General features: G+C 39.2%; 1 protein-coding gene across 1 annotated transcript in view; it reads left to right on the top strand.

Annotated features, from left to right (window-relative positions):
• The window catches only part of DCP1A (decapping mRNA 1A), a 62373-nt gene that overhangs the window by 24065 nt on the left and 22142 nt on the right, over positions 1 to 16166 (top strand). The window contains exons 4-5 of the mRNA XM_061196994.1: positions 5703 to 5769; positions 10556 to 10694. Coding sequence (XP_061052977.1) covers positions 5703 to 5769; positions 10556 to 10694 — 206 coding nt within the window. The remainder of the gene's footprint in view (positions 1 to 5702; positions 5770 to 10555; positions 10695 to 16166) is intronic.

Genomic DNA, 16166 nt, shown 5'->3' with positions numbered 1-16166 from the left:
GGCAAGCATGGTGGCCAGGCTTAGATCACAAAATGTCTTAGGCCAAAAATGGCTTCTCTTCTGTCAAGAAAGCTGTGCCTGGTTCTCTTTCTCTTGGGACCTCCTACTGTATCTGCTTACAATGTCACTACACATCCTCTGTAATAAGAGAATGCTATTAACAACTTTATACTCATAAACTTGACAACTTAGAAGAAATGGACCAATTCCTTAAAAACAACAAACTGCAAAACTCAACCGAGATAAAATAGATAACATGAGTAGTCCTGTAGCCATGAAAGAAATTGAATCCATAATTTTAAAGCTCTCGAAAAAGAAATCTCCAGGCCCAGATGGTTTTACTGAAGAATTCAAAGAAGAATTAACACTAATTTTACACAGTTTGGTCCAGAAAACAGAAAAGGAAGGAACTCTTCTCAACTGATTGTGTAAGACCAGTATTTACTCTAATACCCAAACAAGACAAAGACAGTACAAAAAAAAAGAAAACCACAAACCAGTATCTCTCATGAACTTGATGAAAAAAATCCTTAACCAAATATTAGCAAAGCCAACAATATATAGAAAAGAAATATAAATTATGCCCAAATGGGCCTTATTCCAAATCTGCAAAGCTGGTTCAGTATTAAAAATCAGTCACTCTAATCCACCATATCATAAGTGAAAGGCTGAATGTTTTCCCTCTAAGATTGAAAACAAGACAAAGATATCCATTGTAATCACTGCTATTCAGCATAGCACTAGAAGATCTAGCCACTGCAATAAGGCAAAAAAGAAAAAGAAGAGGGCTACAGATTGGAAAAGAAGAAATAAAACTGTCTCTATTCACAAATGACATGATTGTCTATGTATAGACTCCTAGAACTAGTAAGTGAGTTTGGTAAGGTCTGAGGATACAAGATCAACACACAAAAATCAATCAGACTCCTACATACTAACAATGAACCTGTGGAAACCCAAGTTAAAAACAATACCATTCATAATCTCTACAAAGAAAATTAAATACTTAGGGTAAACATAACAAAAAATATATAGGGTATGTGTGCTGAAAATTACAAAATGAAAGAAATCAAAACCTAAATAAATGGAGAGATGTGCTATATTTGTGCATTGAAGGACTTGACATACTAAAGATGTCACCTCTTCCCAAGTCCTGTCAAAATCCCAGCAAGGATTTTTGTAGGCATAGACAAACTTATTCTAAAATTTATATGGAAAGACACAGACCCTAGAAGCTAAAACAATCTTGGAAAAAGAAGCATAAAGTGGGAGGAATTATTCTTCCCAATATTAAAACCTGTATATAGCTGCAGTAATCAAGATGATGTGGTATTGGTAGAGGGATAAACAAATAAATAGGACAGAATAAAGAATCCAGAAATAGACACACACAAATATGCCGAACTGATATTTGACAAAGGTACAAAAGATTTCTCAATAGAAAAGAGCATTTTCAACAAATAATACTGGAACAGTTGCACCAAAAAAGAAAAAAAGAACCTTAACCTTTGTTTTCCCCAAAAAACTTCAAAATGGATCACCATTTTAAATGTAAAACTATAAACCCTTTAGGGAAAAAACACAGGATAAAAATTTTTTTTTAATTTATTTTATTTATTTTACCTTTGGCTGCTTTGGGTCTTCATTGATGCTCGCGGGCTTTCTCTAGTTAGCAGGGCCTACTCTTCATTGCGGTGCATGGGCATCTCACCGCAGTGGCTTCTCTTGTTGCGGAGCACGGGCTCTAGGCGCGCAGGCTTCAGTAGTTGTGGCTCACGGGCTGTAGACCGCAGGCTCAGTAGTTGGGGTGCACGGGCTTAGTTGCTCCGCAGCATGTGGGATCTTCCTGGACCAGGGCTAGAAACCTTGTCCCCTGCATTGGCAGGCAGATTCTTAACCACTGCGCCACCAGGGAAGCCCAGGATAAAATTTTGAATCTAGGGGTCAGCAAAGAGTTTTTTAGACTTGACATCAAAAGCATAATCCATAAAAGGAAAAACTCTTAAATTGCACCTTGTCAGAATTAAAAACTTTTGCTCTGGAAGGACCTCATGAAGAGGATGAAAAAAAACTACAGACAAAGGAGAAAATATTTTCAAACCACAAGTTTGACAAAGGACTGGTATATTGAATATATGAAGAACTCTCAACTCAACAGTTTAAAAAACAGTCCAGTGGGGCAAAAGACATAAAGAGACATTTGACTAAAGAGGATATACAGATGACAAGCACATGAAAAGACGTTCAGTAACGTTAGCCATTAGGGAGATGTAAATTAAAACCACCATGAGATACCACTATGCACCTATCAGAATGCATAAAGTTAAAAATAGAACAACAAATGCTGGCAAGGATGCAGAGAGACTAGATGGCTCATCCATTGTAAAACTGGAAAACAGTTTAACAGTTTCTCTTTAAAAAACGTGCAACTACTGTGACTCAGTAACTGTACTTTTGGACATTTAACCCAGAGAAATGAAAACTTAGGTTCACAAAAACCTATACCCGAACATAGCAGCTTTTTGCATAATGGCCAAAAACTGGAAACACTCCAGATGTCCTTTAGTGGATAAATGGTTAAATAAACTAGTACATCCATACCATGAAATACTATTCAGCAAAAAATGGGAACATACTATTGATGCAAGCAACAACTTAGATGAATATCCAGAGAATTATGTTGAGACAGAAAAGTCAGTCACAAAAAGTTGCATCCTCTATGATTCCATTTATAATACATTCTTGAAATGGCAACATTATAGAAATGGAGAACAGATTAGTGTGCTTGTCAGGGGTCAGAGATGGGGGAGGGGTACCAAGGGAGATGGGGGAGGGGTACCAAGGGAGATGGGTGTGGCAATAAAAGGTCAACAGGGATCCCTGTGGCTACAGAAATGTTCTATATCTTTTTTTTTGATTTTTTTGATATTGATTTTTTTAATATTTATTTGGTTTTGCTGGGTCTTAGTTGCAGCAGGTGGGCTCCTTAGTTGTGGCTTCCAGGCTCCTTAGTTGTGGCATGCGAACTCTTAGTTGTGGCATGCATGTGGGATCTAGTTCCCTGACCAGGGATCAAACCTGGGCCCCCTGCATTGGAAGGGCAGAGTCTTAACCACTGGCCACCAGGGCAGTCCCAAAATGTTCTGTATCTTGATTGTATCAATGTCAGTAGTCTGGCTGTGATATTATGTTATAGTTTTACAAAATGTTACCACTGGAAGAAACAAATTAAAGGGCACACAGGATCTCTGTTTATTTTTTACAATTGCATGTTAAGCTACAATTATTTCAAAACTAAAAGTTTAATTTAAAAAAATAAAAGCATATCTGCCCTTCCTGTGCCAGAGAGTCACAGTAAGTATGAAAAGGGGTGCAACCTGGGATGTGCTGTGGCACAGTGGGTGCACATGGTAGCAATGAGCCATGCCTATCCCTATGTTTATTTTGACTTATATATTCAGTATATCTACCTTATCCAGAAAGTATTTATATGTACGACACAGAGAATACAGCCAAAATTTTGTAATAACTGTAAATGGAAAGTAACCTTTAAAAATTGTATAAAAGTTAAAGTAAAAAAATAAATTCAAAAAGTATCTGAGGCTTCCCTGGTGGCGCAGTGGTTAAGAATCCGCCTGCCAGTGCAGGGCACACAGGTTCGAGCCCTGGTCTGGGAAGATCCCACATGCCGCGGAGCAACTAAGCCTGTGCGCCACAACTACTGAGCCTGTGCTCTAGAGCCCGTGAGCCACAACTACTGAGCCCACGTGCCACAACTACTGAAGCCCGTGCACCTAGAGCCTGTGCTCCTCAACAAGAGAAGCCACCGCAATGAGAAGCCCATGCACCGCATCGAAGAGTAGCCCCCGCTCACCACAACTAGAGAAAGCCCATGCAGCAACGAAGACCCAACACAGCCAAAAATAAAAAATAAATAAAATAATTTTTTTAAAAAAAGAAGCATCTACAGTAGTTTTGGACTTCCCTGGTGGCACAGTGGTGAAGAATCCGCCTGCCAATGCAGGGGACGAGGGTTTGAGCCCTGGTCTGGGAAGATCCCACATGCCGCAGAGCAACTAAGCCCATGCGCCACAACTACTGAGCTTGCGCTCTAGAGCCCACAAGCCACAACTACTGAGCCCGCATGCCACAACTACTGAATCCTGTGCTCCACAGCAAGAGAAGCCACCGCAATGAGAAACCTGCGCACCGCAACGAAGAGTAGCCCCCGCTCACTGCAACTAGAGAAAGCCCGTGTGCAGCAAGGAAGACCCAACGCAGCCAAAAATAAATAAATAGAAATTAATTAATTAATTATTTTTAAAAAGTATTTACAGTAGTTTTATATTTAGTCATCTTTATAATAAAGTTCATTTATCCATTCACCAGTGTTTTTCTTTATTTTTTTATTGAAGTATAATTGATTTACAATGTTGTTCATTTCTGCTGTACAGCAATGTGACTCAGCTATATACATGTATACCTTCTTTTTTATTATCTTTTTCATTATGGTTTATCCTAGGATATTGAATATAGTTCCCTGTGCTATACAGCAGGAACTTGTTTATTATTCAGTGTTTTGTGGGGGCTTTCTTAGTGGTAATCACCATACTGGGAATAGAAGATTGGAAAAGAAGTGTGAGATGGAGCTCAGCCTGGGCATTTCCATTTCACGTGTGAATAGAGTCGATCATAGGATGGGTCTGGAGTTGGTGTTTGTTTTTTAAAGCTTTGTTTTTACTGTAACATGGTATTAATTTTATATTTTTAAATTTCAAGAGACTCATAAAGGTTCTGGTGTTTGGTTTTGGAACATGGTTTTCAACGATTAAGACACCTTTTTCCCCACGTTTGACTATCAATTTGGAAAGCATTTTACAATTATCAAGTGAAGAAAAACAAAACCTAAAAGTTGCAGGTTAAATTTTATTGAGACCTTTCTGAAGACTGTTGCCCAGGAGATAGCTTCTCAGATAACTCTGAAGAATGCTCCAAAGAGGTAAGGGAGGAGCCAGGATAAGTAGGAGTTTTTGCTGAAAACATGTAGTTGAACATCAAAATATTACTGCTAATCACAAAAAACAGATACCTCAAGTTAATGATTTTTGTGCTTTTGTGTGTACGGGAAGATGCAAGGTCTGGGCTCATTGAAATTATTCCTTAGATAGGCATCTTAGATATGCAACTATCTAGGGCCAGTATCCAGAGCACACAATGTTTGCTGTTTGTCTCCATCCTGAATTTGCCTTAGGGCTCACCATGGGGGGTTGGGGGGGGCTGCAGTGGCTGATGGCTTGATGGCAGGCAAGGGCAACATACCATATTTACTGGAATGGTAAGCTACGTTCCCTTTCCACACAATCAATGTTAATTCTTAGTTTAATTGGCAGCATTTTTTTTTTCTTGATAATACATAAAATAATAGTTTATCTTGTACTTTAGTGGCATCTTAAGCTCGATGAGATCTGGTAATGATGTCTAAAACCAACTATTTTTGCAATTTTCATCTGAATATTTTAGCTGTCCTAATTTTATTATTAAACAGTTTGCGGGGAGGCTTTTTTTTTTATTTAGAGTAACTGTTAAGTTTGAGGTCCTCATGGTAAATTCTGTGACATTTTATGGTGATAATATATTACTTACATATTACCCAAGTATTGAAACCTCATTTCCCCTTATCTTTTTTTTCTTTGTTTTTCAAGTGTCAATATACAGTATCTGGTTTTATGACAAGAATGACTGTCACCGCATAGCCAAACTCATGGCCGAGTAAGTATTTCTGTTTACACCATAGATTTAATTAGTGATATATGGGAGATGAAAAAATGACTTTTCCCCTTTCTCTTTGTTACTGGAGTCCACTAACTCATGTATTTTCCCCTGATTTCCTGTTATTGTCGAAGTTTTGAAAAAGGCAGCAAAGCTTAAAGAAATCTAAAATTATCTATAATCCTACTACTACTAGCATTACCGTTTTTGTCTGTTTCATTCCAGTCTTTTTCTTTACGTGTACCTTGGGTTGATGTGTGTGATTGTTTCTTATGTCCACTGAGAGAACAATGCACAACATAAAATTTGTGAGTTAATTTTTATTAAGTGACCTTACTGAGAGCTATAGCCTGGGAGATAGCCTCTCAGAGAGCTCTGAGGAACTGCTCCCAAGAGGTAAAGGGGGAGCCAGGATATATATGAACTTTTTATATATATATATATATATATATATATATATATATATATATATACATCAGAAAAAAATCATCTACTCAAGATGTTACCACCAAGAGGAAAATACCATAGGAAAAAATATATTTACATAATTGAAACCAGCTAAAGACTACTTTGTTTTTAAACCAAAAAGGTAAGAAAAAAAAGAATTCAAAATATGACCCTCAGCAATAGTAACAAGAATTTTAAAATACTTTAAAAAGAAAAAACCAGGGCGCTAGAGAATGGAATGCCAAAAGAATGAGGATATATGAACTTTCTTGCTGAGAAAAACATGTAGTCAGGCATCAAAAGATTACTGCCAATAGCAAAGGACAGACATCTCAAGTTGATGATTTTCGTGCTTTTCTATGTATGGGAAGATGCAAGAATCTGGGATCATTGAAACGATTCCTTAGATATGCATCTTAACCTAAGGACCAGCATATCCAAAGCACAGAATGTTTCCTGTTTTTCTCCATTCTGAATTCCTCTCAGGGTGCACTCTCTGTGGGCAACTGCAGTAGCTATAGGCTTGATGTTTCTTGAACTGGAATGGCAAGCAACACTTTTTTCTTTACACTTACTAAAGTAAGATCATACTGTACATCCTACTTTTCATGTCAACAGCATTTTTCCAGGGCATTCTAGTATTTATAACGACTGCATTGTATTCAGTCCTGCAGACAGATCATAATTTAACTGTTAAACATGTGGTTAGAGCCATTGAACTGCCTAGCTCCAGAGGGTATCCTCTATATCCAGTGCACAGCCTAACCACCACATGCAGTGGATCTGACTTAGGTTCTCTCCAGATTTCCACTGTAGCAGGTGGAACTGTGTTCAGTAACTGATAGAGAACTTCTGCACACATCCGTGGCTACTTCCTTTAAGAGAACTTATTTTTGACACAGATTCTAGGTTTAGTAGTCCCCAATCCTCTAATGGATTATGTTCCAGGAGAGTTCTTATAAACCAGAATCTTGGAATTTGGAAAGTAATTTTCATTGGATTGATGATCTGAGGGATGGTTCATCGACCTTTCTCAGACTGGTGCACAGAAACCACCCCTCATGTGGCTTACCTGTATTGCTGGTATGGCCATTCTGGTTTCTGGGAGCCCAAGACACTTAGGTGCTAGAGGGGCCTGAGGTGCTACAGAGCTCTGGACAAACTCTTGCAGTGGGCAGCGAGTTCTGGTGCACTTATGTTTCCTTTGCAATTTTTGCCTGAATCTCCTCAGAAATGCAGACCTCTCTTTCCCCTCTGTCAAATCAGAATTCCCTTTGCTCTCCTGCAAGGTTTTTACCTACATGCTTGGGGGGAAACAGTCTTAATTTTCTTTTTAACAGTCTAATTTCAAACTAATTCTTGTAAAAGTGTAAATAATTAGGCCCAAAATCTCAGTTCCAGGTATATTTGCATTTTAAAAGAAGTGCACATGGCTAAGGCCACGTTTTAGTCCAGGACTGCTAACATGTCTCAATTGGATGTTTATCTGCTTCCTGCTTTGTTTGCTGTAGCTATGAGCCACTGGCAGGCCATGTTTATTACTGTGTGCACCCCAAGGACATTGTTCCATATGAACTTGTGTCATTCATTTGAAAATGTGTTGTTGGCTCTCTAGAACCAGACTTTCTTTTTAGAACAACTTTTCTCTAAAAAAAAAAAAAAAAAGATAATAAACTTTTTTTGCAAACCCATTTATTTGACTATTTTGTAGTTTTGAAAGTGACAGCAGAGGCAGCTTCTGATAACTTAGAAGACAAAGATTTGTTGATTCTTGATTGTCCTGAAATCCAGAATATTTTTCTTAAATATCTATGCTTTGGAATATATTAATATATAGACTTTCTCCTGCAGATTGAGAGCTTTTGGGCCCAAAGTGAGAGAACCTGGCTTTTGCAGCACTAACAGCTATTTGCAGGAAACCATTTTGAGCTTTTTTCTCTCTCAGGGCAGGTGGTACACCTAAGGCAAGACTTCAGAATGTAGATAAAGCAGAAGACTGAAGGCCTATCTGAAACTATTGTATTGAGCCTAGAAATAGGATGAGGAAGTAGAAACAGGAAGCAGAAAGGAAAAAGAAGGACATTCAGGGTTCCTTCACTAGAAATGCCCGAAAGAGGGACATTTGCTTAAGCTTTAAGCTTGTTTTACTAGAAGCAGGGGTGGTATTGAAACTGATTAGCGAATGCCCTCATGAAACTGTTGATAGTGAGTTTTCAAGTGTCTGGCCTATTTATGGCTGAAGAGAATACCTAATATGTTAACATTAACTTTGTGATAAATGGTGTTCTGGTCACCAAAGATAAAAAGGTTACTTTATCTTTCTTTGCTCTAACTTTGCCTGCATACAGCCTCTATTTGCTACATATTTCAGAATATCACCTCTCTTAACCAGAAATACAGGTAAAATTCTTTTGGGCATATTGTGCATCTAAATAAAAGTGCCCGTTATTGCCCATTCTGTTAAATCTAGTTCTTATCACTGTTTTGACAGCTGCAATATAATAAAAATTCTTCAAGTAAAAAATTGATTTATTCCAAAAGGTGTTAATAAGAACTGAGAAGCTATGTAGGAGAGCAAGAAGGTGGATTCAGGCTGATGTGGCCTATAACTGAGTATTAACTAACTAGTCATTTTTAATAGTACTCTTTTTTCTGATTATTAAAAGAGTGCCTGTTAATTATGGAAAATGAAGAGAAGTACAAAAAAAGAAAGCGAAATTGCTTGTAATCTACCATCAAGAAATAACCAGTGTATATCTCTCCAGTCTTTTTTTCCTTTGCAACAGGCCTCACAGTTGTCACAATACAGTATTTCTTTCCCAAGAGTTGATTACCAGTATGGATATAAATGAAACAATATTTATTCTAATTGGTCTGATCCTCATATCACATGCCTGTCTTCTTTCAGTCTGCCATCAAATCCATGATTCTACATTTGTTTTATAAATAATAATCCTATTAAGAGCTGTAAGAATCTAAATAGAGAAACGACACCATTACCTTAAAGCAGCATTTTCCAAATAAGAATCCTGCTTCAAGAGAAGATTCTACGGTCAAATAAATTTGGGGAAATCTATAAGCCCATCCTTGGAGAATCATAACACATTTTAGCATGTTAAAAACTCAGAATGTTTTTGCTGTTTAAAAAAAAAATCTGTTTAATATTGTTTAACCCAGTATTTTCAAATAAAAGAACCATCCCCCACACACTATTGGGAGTTCCTGGACAGGCTGTTTTAAAGCAGTAAGCTGACACTGGGTGGCCTGTTGTTGACCTACTCCTCTTAGTCCATAAAAACAAACCTTTTGCTACTGAATTGTTTTATTGCCTGTCATCATCACTGTCTGAAAGTTCTCAATTAATATGATTATCAAGTTGTGACTGTACCCATAATATCCCATGGCAGGTAGGCCTATTCATTACAGTTGGGATTGAAACCTGAATGGATCTTTAAAAGAAAAAAAGACTAGTTGCCTTATTAAAATTTATTACTTTTATTTCAAGCTTGAAGAAAAATATAAGAAACAATAATATATCCATGTGCTCACCACCCAGCTTTCAGTTTCTCACATTTTGCTATAACTGCTTCAGACTTTAATATGTGGCAGGGGAGAGAGGATGTTCCTAAGAAATGAAACCCCTCAGATAGATTTGAAGACCCCAACCCTCGACTTAGACCTTGCCTTTTCATGCTTTATATATTTTCAAGGGCAGAATTAGCTTAAGCAGCACCAATCAAAATAAAGAGCATCGCCACAATCACCCTAACCTCAGTCACCCACTTAGTGATTTTTTAAGGCGAGAACAAGGGAAATCTTTTGTTTGCTTGTAGTGCTGTCGTTAACTTTTGAAGATTCGCCGAGACCTCCGTTTTCAAGAAGCTAATCTTTCTCCTTGCTACCCCATTATCAATACACACTCTCCACAGGGGTTGTTCAACTGTGCAGCCTTCCTTTGTCTTGGTGGCATTGTCCATTTTCAAATTTACTTCACCAGTTAGTTTGACTGATTTTGAGATACTTTTAAAAAGAGAGAGAGATAATGAGATAATTCAGTAGAGTTTTCAAGGTACCTACTTCTACCCACTCTGGAAAGGAATTCTGTATTTTTGGCCTTCTGACAGTGAAATATATTGGTTGGTACTGTTGTGAGTGAGGTGGTGAAGTAGGTAGTCATATACTCCTGGGATGGGGTAACCGAGGCTCTGTGTTTTGTATTGTGAGGACGGTGTTACCATGTGGCATTCTTCCTGTATCCTTGGAAGATGGACACCAAAAGAGTTCCTGGGTCAGATTGTATCAAAAGAGGTCTTTCTAAAACCTGGTTCTCCTCCTGTAGCGTGGTAGAAGAGGAGACACGGCGGTCCCAGCAAGCAGCTCGGGATAAGCAGAGTCCCAGCCAGGCCAACGGCTGCAGTGACCACAGGCCCATCGACATCCTGGAGATGCTAAGCAGAGCCAAGGATGAGTATGAGAGGGTGAGACTCTGCATGCTGAGTGGGAGACCTAAAGGGGGGCTCGTGGGCTAGGGAAGTCACCTCCAGGGCCAGCGGGAATAAGTAGTTCAAAAAGAAAACATGTCTTATAATTTTAAGCCTAAAAGATAAGGAAAGACATTTTCTTACCTCAGAAAATTTAGAATGCTCTTTTTCTATTCCTGTAAAATTACTGTGGGAGAAAATGATCTTGGACTGCAGGAGTTAGCCTGTAGCAGGTAGTTCTGGAAAGGTTTTACGCCTCTTCTTCCACCCTGCAGGCTCTGCTAGGTCTTAGGAATTTATGTAGTTTTTGAAAAGTACTCTGATAATTTGCACCCTGTAATACCGAAACATATATTTATGATCTGTAATTGGTGCTAGGTGCACAGCCCTCATTAAGCATCATTTGGAATATTACCCAAATGAGAGGCTTTTCTAGAATGCTTTTTTTTTTTCTGTTTTGCATTTTAGTTTGTTTATTTATTTATTTATTTATTTAAGCCTCGCCACATGGTTTGTGGGATCTTAGTTCCCCGACAGGGACTGAACACAGGCCCTCAGCAGTGAAAGTGCAGAGTCCTAACCACTAGACCACCAGGGAATTCCCTGGGTTTTGTTTGTTTGGTTTTTAATATTTATTTGTTTATTTATTTATTTGGCTGTGCCGGGTCTTAGTTGCGGCATGTGGAATCTAGTTCGCTGACCAGGGATCGAACCTGGGCCCCGTGCATTGGGAGCACGGAGTCTTAGCCACTGGACCACCAGGGAAGTCCCTCCCTGTATTTTAGTTTAAAAGTTAATCGAGGGCTTCCCTGGTGGCGCAGTGGTTGAGAATCTGCCTGCCGATGCAGGGGACATGGGTTCGAGCCCTGGTCTGGGAAGATCCCACATGCGGCGGAGTGGCTGGGCCCGTGAGCCACGATTGCTGAGCCTGCGCGTCTGGAGCCTGTGCTCCGCAACAGGAGAGGCCGCGATAGTGGGAGGCCCGCGCACCGCGATGAAGAGTGGCCCCCGCTTGCCGCAGCTAGAGGAAGCCCTCGCACGGAGGCGAAGACCCAACACAGCCATAAATAAATAAATAAATAAATAATTTTTAAAAAAAGAGCTGCTATTATTTAGGCTGATTGAAATAGGATAAAACTAGAAGTTAACAACAACAACAAAAAAGTTAATCGATAACATTTTCTCCCCAAAGTTGAATTAAATGGAATTTGTGGTGCATTCATTAATTTATTCAATACATACTTATGAACTGTCCACTATGTGCCAAGCAGTGGGCAGTTCCTCGGTGGTCTTCAAACCTTGTGGCTTTGGAACTGTCCCGGCTTTTCACCTGACATCAGCACTTCAAAGCCCCAGGCTTCATTGGAGTGAGGTGGAAGGTTTCCACTGCTGCACTTTGTTTCAGCAGAATTGTAATTGTCATCTTACTCTTTACTAACATTGGGTTAAGTTAAGCTTTTTTTGTTTAATCTTCACCTCACCAAAAGTTCAAGGAACAAGGTGTGAAAAACACTAAGACTGTAGCTCCCCTAACAGTTCTCTAATACTAGCCTCTACATTGTTAACAGGTGGTCCTTGAAAAGAAGTTCTAATTGGTCAAATGAGTTAAGAAAACATTGTTAGAATGGCTTCTCCTCCCCCATCTTCTTGGGGCTTTACAGTGCTCAAGACTCTGAGAGGTCCCACAATAAACAAAACAGTAACCCCAAGTTCCAGATTGACTTGACTACAGGACCATTTTTCACATACTACCCTTTAACATCTCAAGAATCTAGAGTTCAGGGAACAAACTTTGGAAGCAGTGCTCTAGAAGGTAGTTGCCCGTAATTAAAAACACTCATATTCACCATAAACTACAACAAATCTTCTATGTTCAAACACCAAAGGTCCCACCTCCTGGGTAGAGAAATGTACATTAGAGCCCATGAGAAGTTTCAGTTTATACCAAATTCCTCAGTGTCTCATAGAGAATTACGAAGAATTTGTGGATCTGTGAAAATTAACATAGGAAAAGCAGTCATCTCTATAATGAATTCCTTGATTCTTAGGAAACTAGATGAGATTAATTTCAAGAATCATTTCTGAACTTTTAGGTTACCATATATTACCATAAATTCCCTCTCATATCCTTAATGAGATGTAGGTTATCTACATAGATACCTTGTTCTGTTTTTATAGAGACCTTTTGGTGTTCTGACAACAAGTAACTAATAAGTTCCGAGCTCTGTCACCTGTTCCCAGTGATGAGTAGATCAAGGTGCCACACAGGGTAGGAAGTATAGGCGCTGTACACTAGAGCAGACACTCCAGGAGATGGCCCGCCTTCCCCCTCAGGCTGAGAAGCGAGTAATCTCCAAAGGAAAGAAAGAACTAAAGCCTTGTTTTTCTACACAGAGCTGTAAAGGAACTCTAGGTCACATGAGCAGAATAAAAATCTGACATGATTTCTAGTTAATAAACATTGCAAAAGTAGAAAATATGGAAAGTGCAATAATTACTGTTGTAAAGAAAATTCTTCCATGGTGTGGAATAAATGAAATTTCTGTGGTTGGATTAAGACTAAACCTTTGGGAATTTAGTTAAATCTTTGATATTTACTTCATAATATGTTCTTTCTATTTTTGAAAACCGTCCATAAATAGGTGGTGCTTCCTTAAACAAGAGTTTCGTTTCTTGTCTGCACTTGCCTATCATCTAATCAAAGGGGGTTAGTATTAGCAGTGGCCCGTGAATTCACATCTTAGTGTTTGGATGGGCTCTTCTCTGGTGCCGATGGTTCCAGATGGCCCCTTTATCTTTAGGTAGAGACTTGGGAGATTGATAGTTTCAAGGGCAGGGGTACAAGCTAGGCCTCAGTGATGGAATTTAATCCCAATTCTAAATCTCCCCTGTCCAGTGTATATAATACAGTGAATGAAATTCCAGACTTTTTTTTTTTTTTTTTTTTTGGCTGCGTCGGGTCTTAGTTGCGGCACACGGGCTCTTCTGCTTTGTTGTGGTGCACAGGCTTTTCTCTAGTTGTGAAGTGCAGGCTTAGTTGCCCCGTGGCATGTGGGATCTTAGTTCCCCAACCAGGGATCGAACTGGCGTCCCCTGCATTGCAAGATGGATTCTTAACCACTGGACCGTCAGGGAAGTCCGGAAATTCCAGACTTTTGAGTGACGAATTTCTAGTAGAGACTATTTGAAAATAAAAACACTTTATAATAATCATTTTCTCCCCAAGTCCTACAGTAGTTTGTTTTGACCAACTTCCTGGGTTTTTTTTTTTTTTTTTTTTTTTTTTTTTTATTTATTTATTCACTTTGGCTGTGCCGGGTCCCAGCTGCAGCACACAGGATCTTCGTTGCAGCATGTGGGATCTTTTTAGTTGCAGCACGTGGACTTCTTAGTTGCGGCATGCGGACTTCTTCGTTGCGGCATGCGAACTCTTAGTTGCGGCATGCATGTGGAATCCAATTCCCCACAGGGATCAAACCCAGGCCCCCTGCATTGGGAGTGCGGAGTCCTACCCACTGGACCACTAGGAAGTCCCCCAACTTTCCTGTTTTTAATGTAAAGAAAGATAGCTGGAACACAGGCCTTGACTAAGGTTGGCCCATTCTGAGTCACATGTAGCCACAGGATGTAATCCTAGATTTTGGTAGGGATTTTTTGTTTGTTTTAGTGTAATTGCCAAAAAAATTTTTTTAACCCAGAGGGATTTTTTTTGTTCTTAAAAAAATAGGAACACTATTATTTTTCTTATTATGTTAGCAGTGCATATTAATTATAGAAAATTTTATATTAAAAATTTTTTTTTCCTTATAAATTTATTTATTTATTTTTTGGCTGCGTTGGGTCTTCGCTGCTGTGCGCGGGCTTTCTCTAGTTGCATTGAGCGGGGGCTACTCTTTGTTGCGGTGCGCTGGCTTCTCATTGCAGTGGCTTCTCTTGTGGAGCACAGGCTCTAGACGTGCGGGCTTCAGTAGTTGTGGCACGTGGGCTCAGTAGTTGTGGCTCGCAGGCTCTAGAGCGCAGGCTCAGTAGTTGTGGCACACAGTCTTAGTTGCTCCGTGGCATGTGGGATCTTCCCGGACCAGGGCTCGAACCCGTGTCCCCTGCATTGGCAGGCAGATTCTTAACCACTGCACCACCAGGGAAGTCCTATATTTTAAAATTATAATAAACGGGAAAAAAAAAATAATTCCACCACCTAGAAATAATTGCTACTAATGCCTTGTTATTTATCCTTCCACAAATTTGTCTAAATATGTCCCAATGTGTGTGATAATATTTAAGTACACAGTTTTATTAACTAGTTTTAAAACTACTTTTTCATTAACTTTTTTGTAACCTATTTTTTTTCCAAAGAACAGTATCTTTTTGTGACAGTATTCATCTCACAGGGAGTCCCTGGGAGAGTTCATTTGGTAGAATGAAAAGCTTTTGAAAAAGCAAACTGTGATGTTAATAGTTGTATATTTTTATTTCTGTGCCTTATATAAACAATATCCTAGATTTTTCTAATTCTGTTTAAGAACTCAGAAGTATACCTTTGTAGCTGTCTTGTTATTAATTAGCATTAATTTTCTCTTAAGATAAGTTACTTGAAATGGGATTGGTAAATCAAAGGATTTTGACATTTTTAAGGTTTTTACCAAATACTGTAAAATTATCTTCCCAAAAGTTTGTTTGTGGGACCTCCCTGGTGGCGCAGTGGTTAAGAATCCACCTGCCAACGCGGGGGACACGGGTTCGATCCCTAGTCCAGGAAGATCCCTCATGCCTCGGAGCAGCTAAGCCTGTGCACCACAACTACTGAGCCTGCGCTCTAGAGTCCGCAAGCCACAACTACTGAGCCCACATGCTGCAACTACTGAAGCCCACGTGCCTAGAGCCTGTGCTCCACAACAAGAGAAGCCACCACAATGAGAAGCACGCGCACCGCAACAAAGAGTAGCCCCTGCTCACAACAACTCGAGAAAGCCCATGCGCAGCAATGAAGACCCAACGCAGCCAAAAACAAAATTAAAAAAAAAAAAAAAAGTTTGTTTTTGATTGTCCATTTCCCCCAATTCTTATGAATACTGGTTACTATCATTAACAAACAAACCCAAAATAAACCCTCAAAAATAAATAAATAAACAAACAAACAAACCTTCCAAGAACAGCCCTGCATAAGTGTAAGAAAATATTTGAAGTTCTGGAAACCTTTTAAAGTACAACCCATCTTATAGCTCATGTTGAGTTAAGTAAGTATTGCAGACTCACATGTCCCAAAACCAGGTGGGCCACAGTGGCGCCCACAGTGGGCCAGAGTGGAAGTAAAACCAACAGAGAGCCTGTCCCTGTGTCATCTGGTCAGTTGCAGCTCAGCTATAGCCAGTCATTACCAAATGGGCTGGTGTGCCAAATTATTCAGCTTTTCTCTGAAAATGATAAGCCAGGATTTTTATGTGAAAACTGCCAATTTTAAAGATACTCCTG

The sequence above is a fragment of the Eubalaena glacialis genome, chromosome 7, assembly GCF_028564815.1.
Source record: "Eubalaena glacialis isolate mEubGla1 chromosome 7, mEubGla1.1.hap2.+ XY, whole genome shotgun sequence".
Taxonomy (NCBI): Eukaryota; Metazoa; Chordata; class Mammalia; order Artiodactyla; family Balaenidae; genus Eubalaena; species Eubalaena glacialis.
The sequence above is the reverse complement of the archived record's forward strand: the minus strand, read 5'-3'. Positions and strand labels throughout refer to the sequence as shown.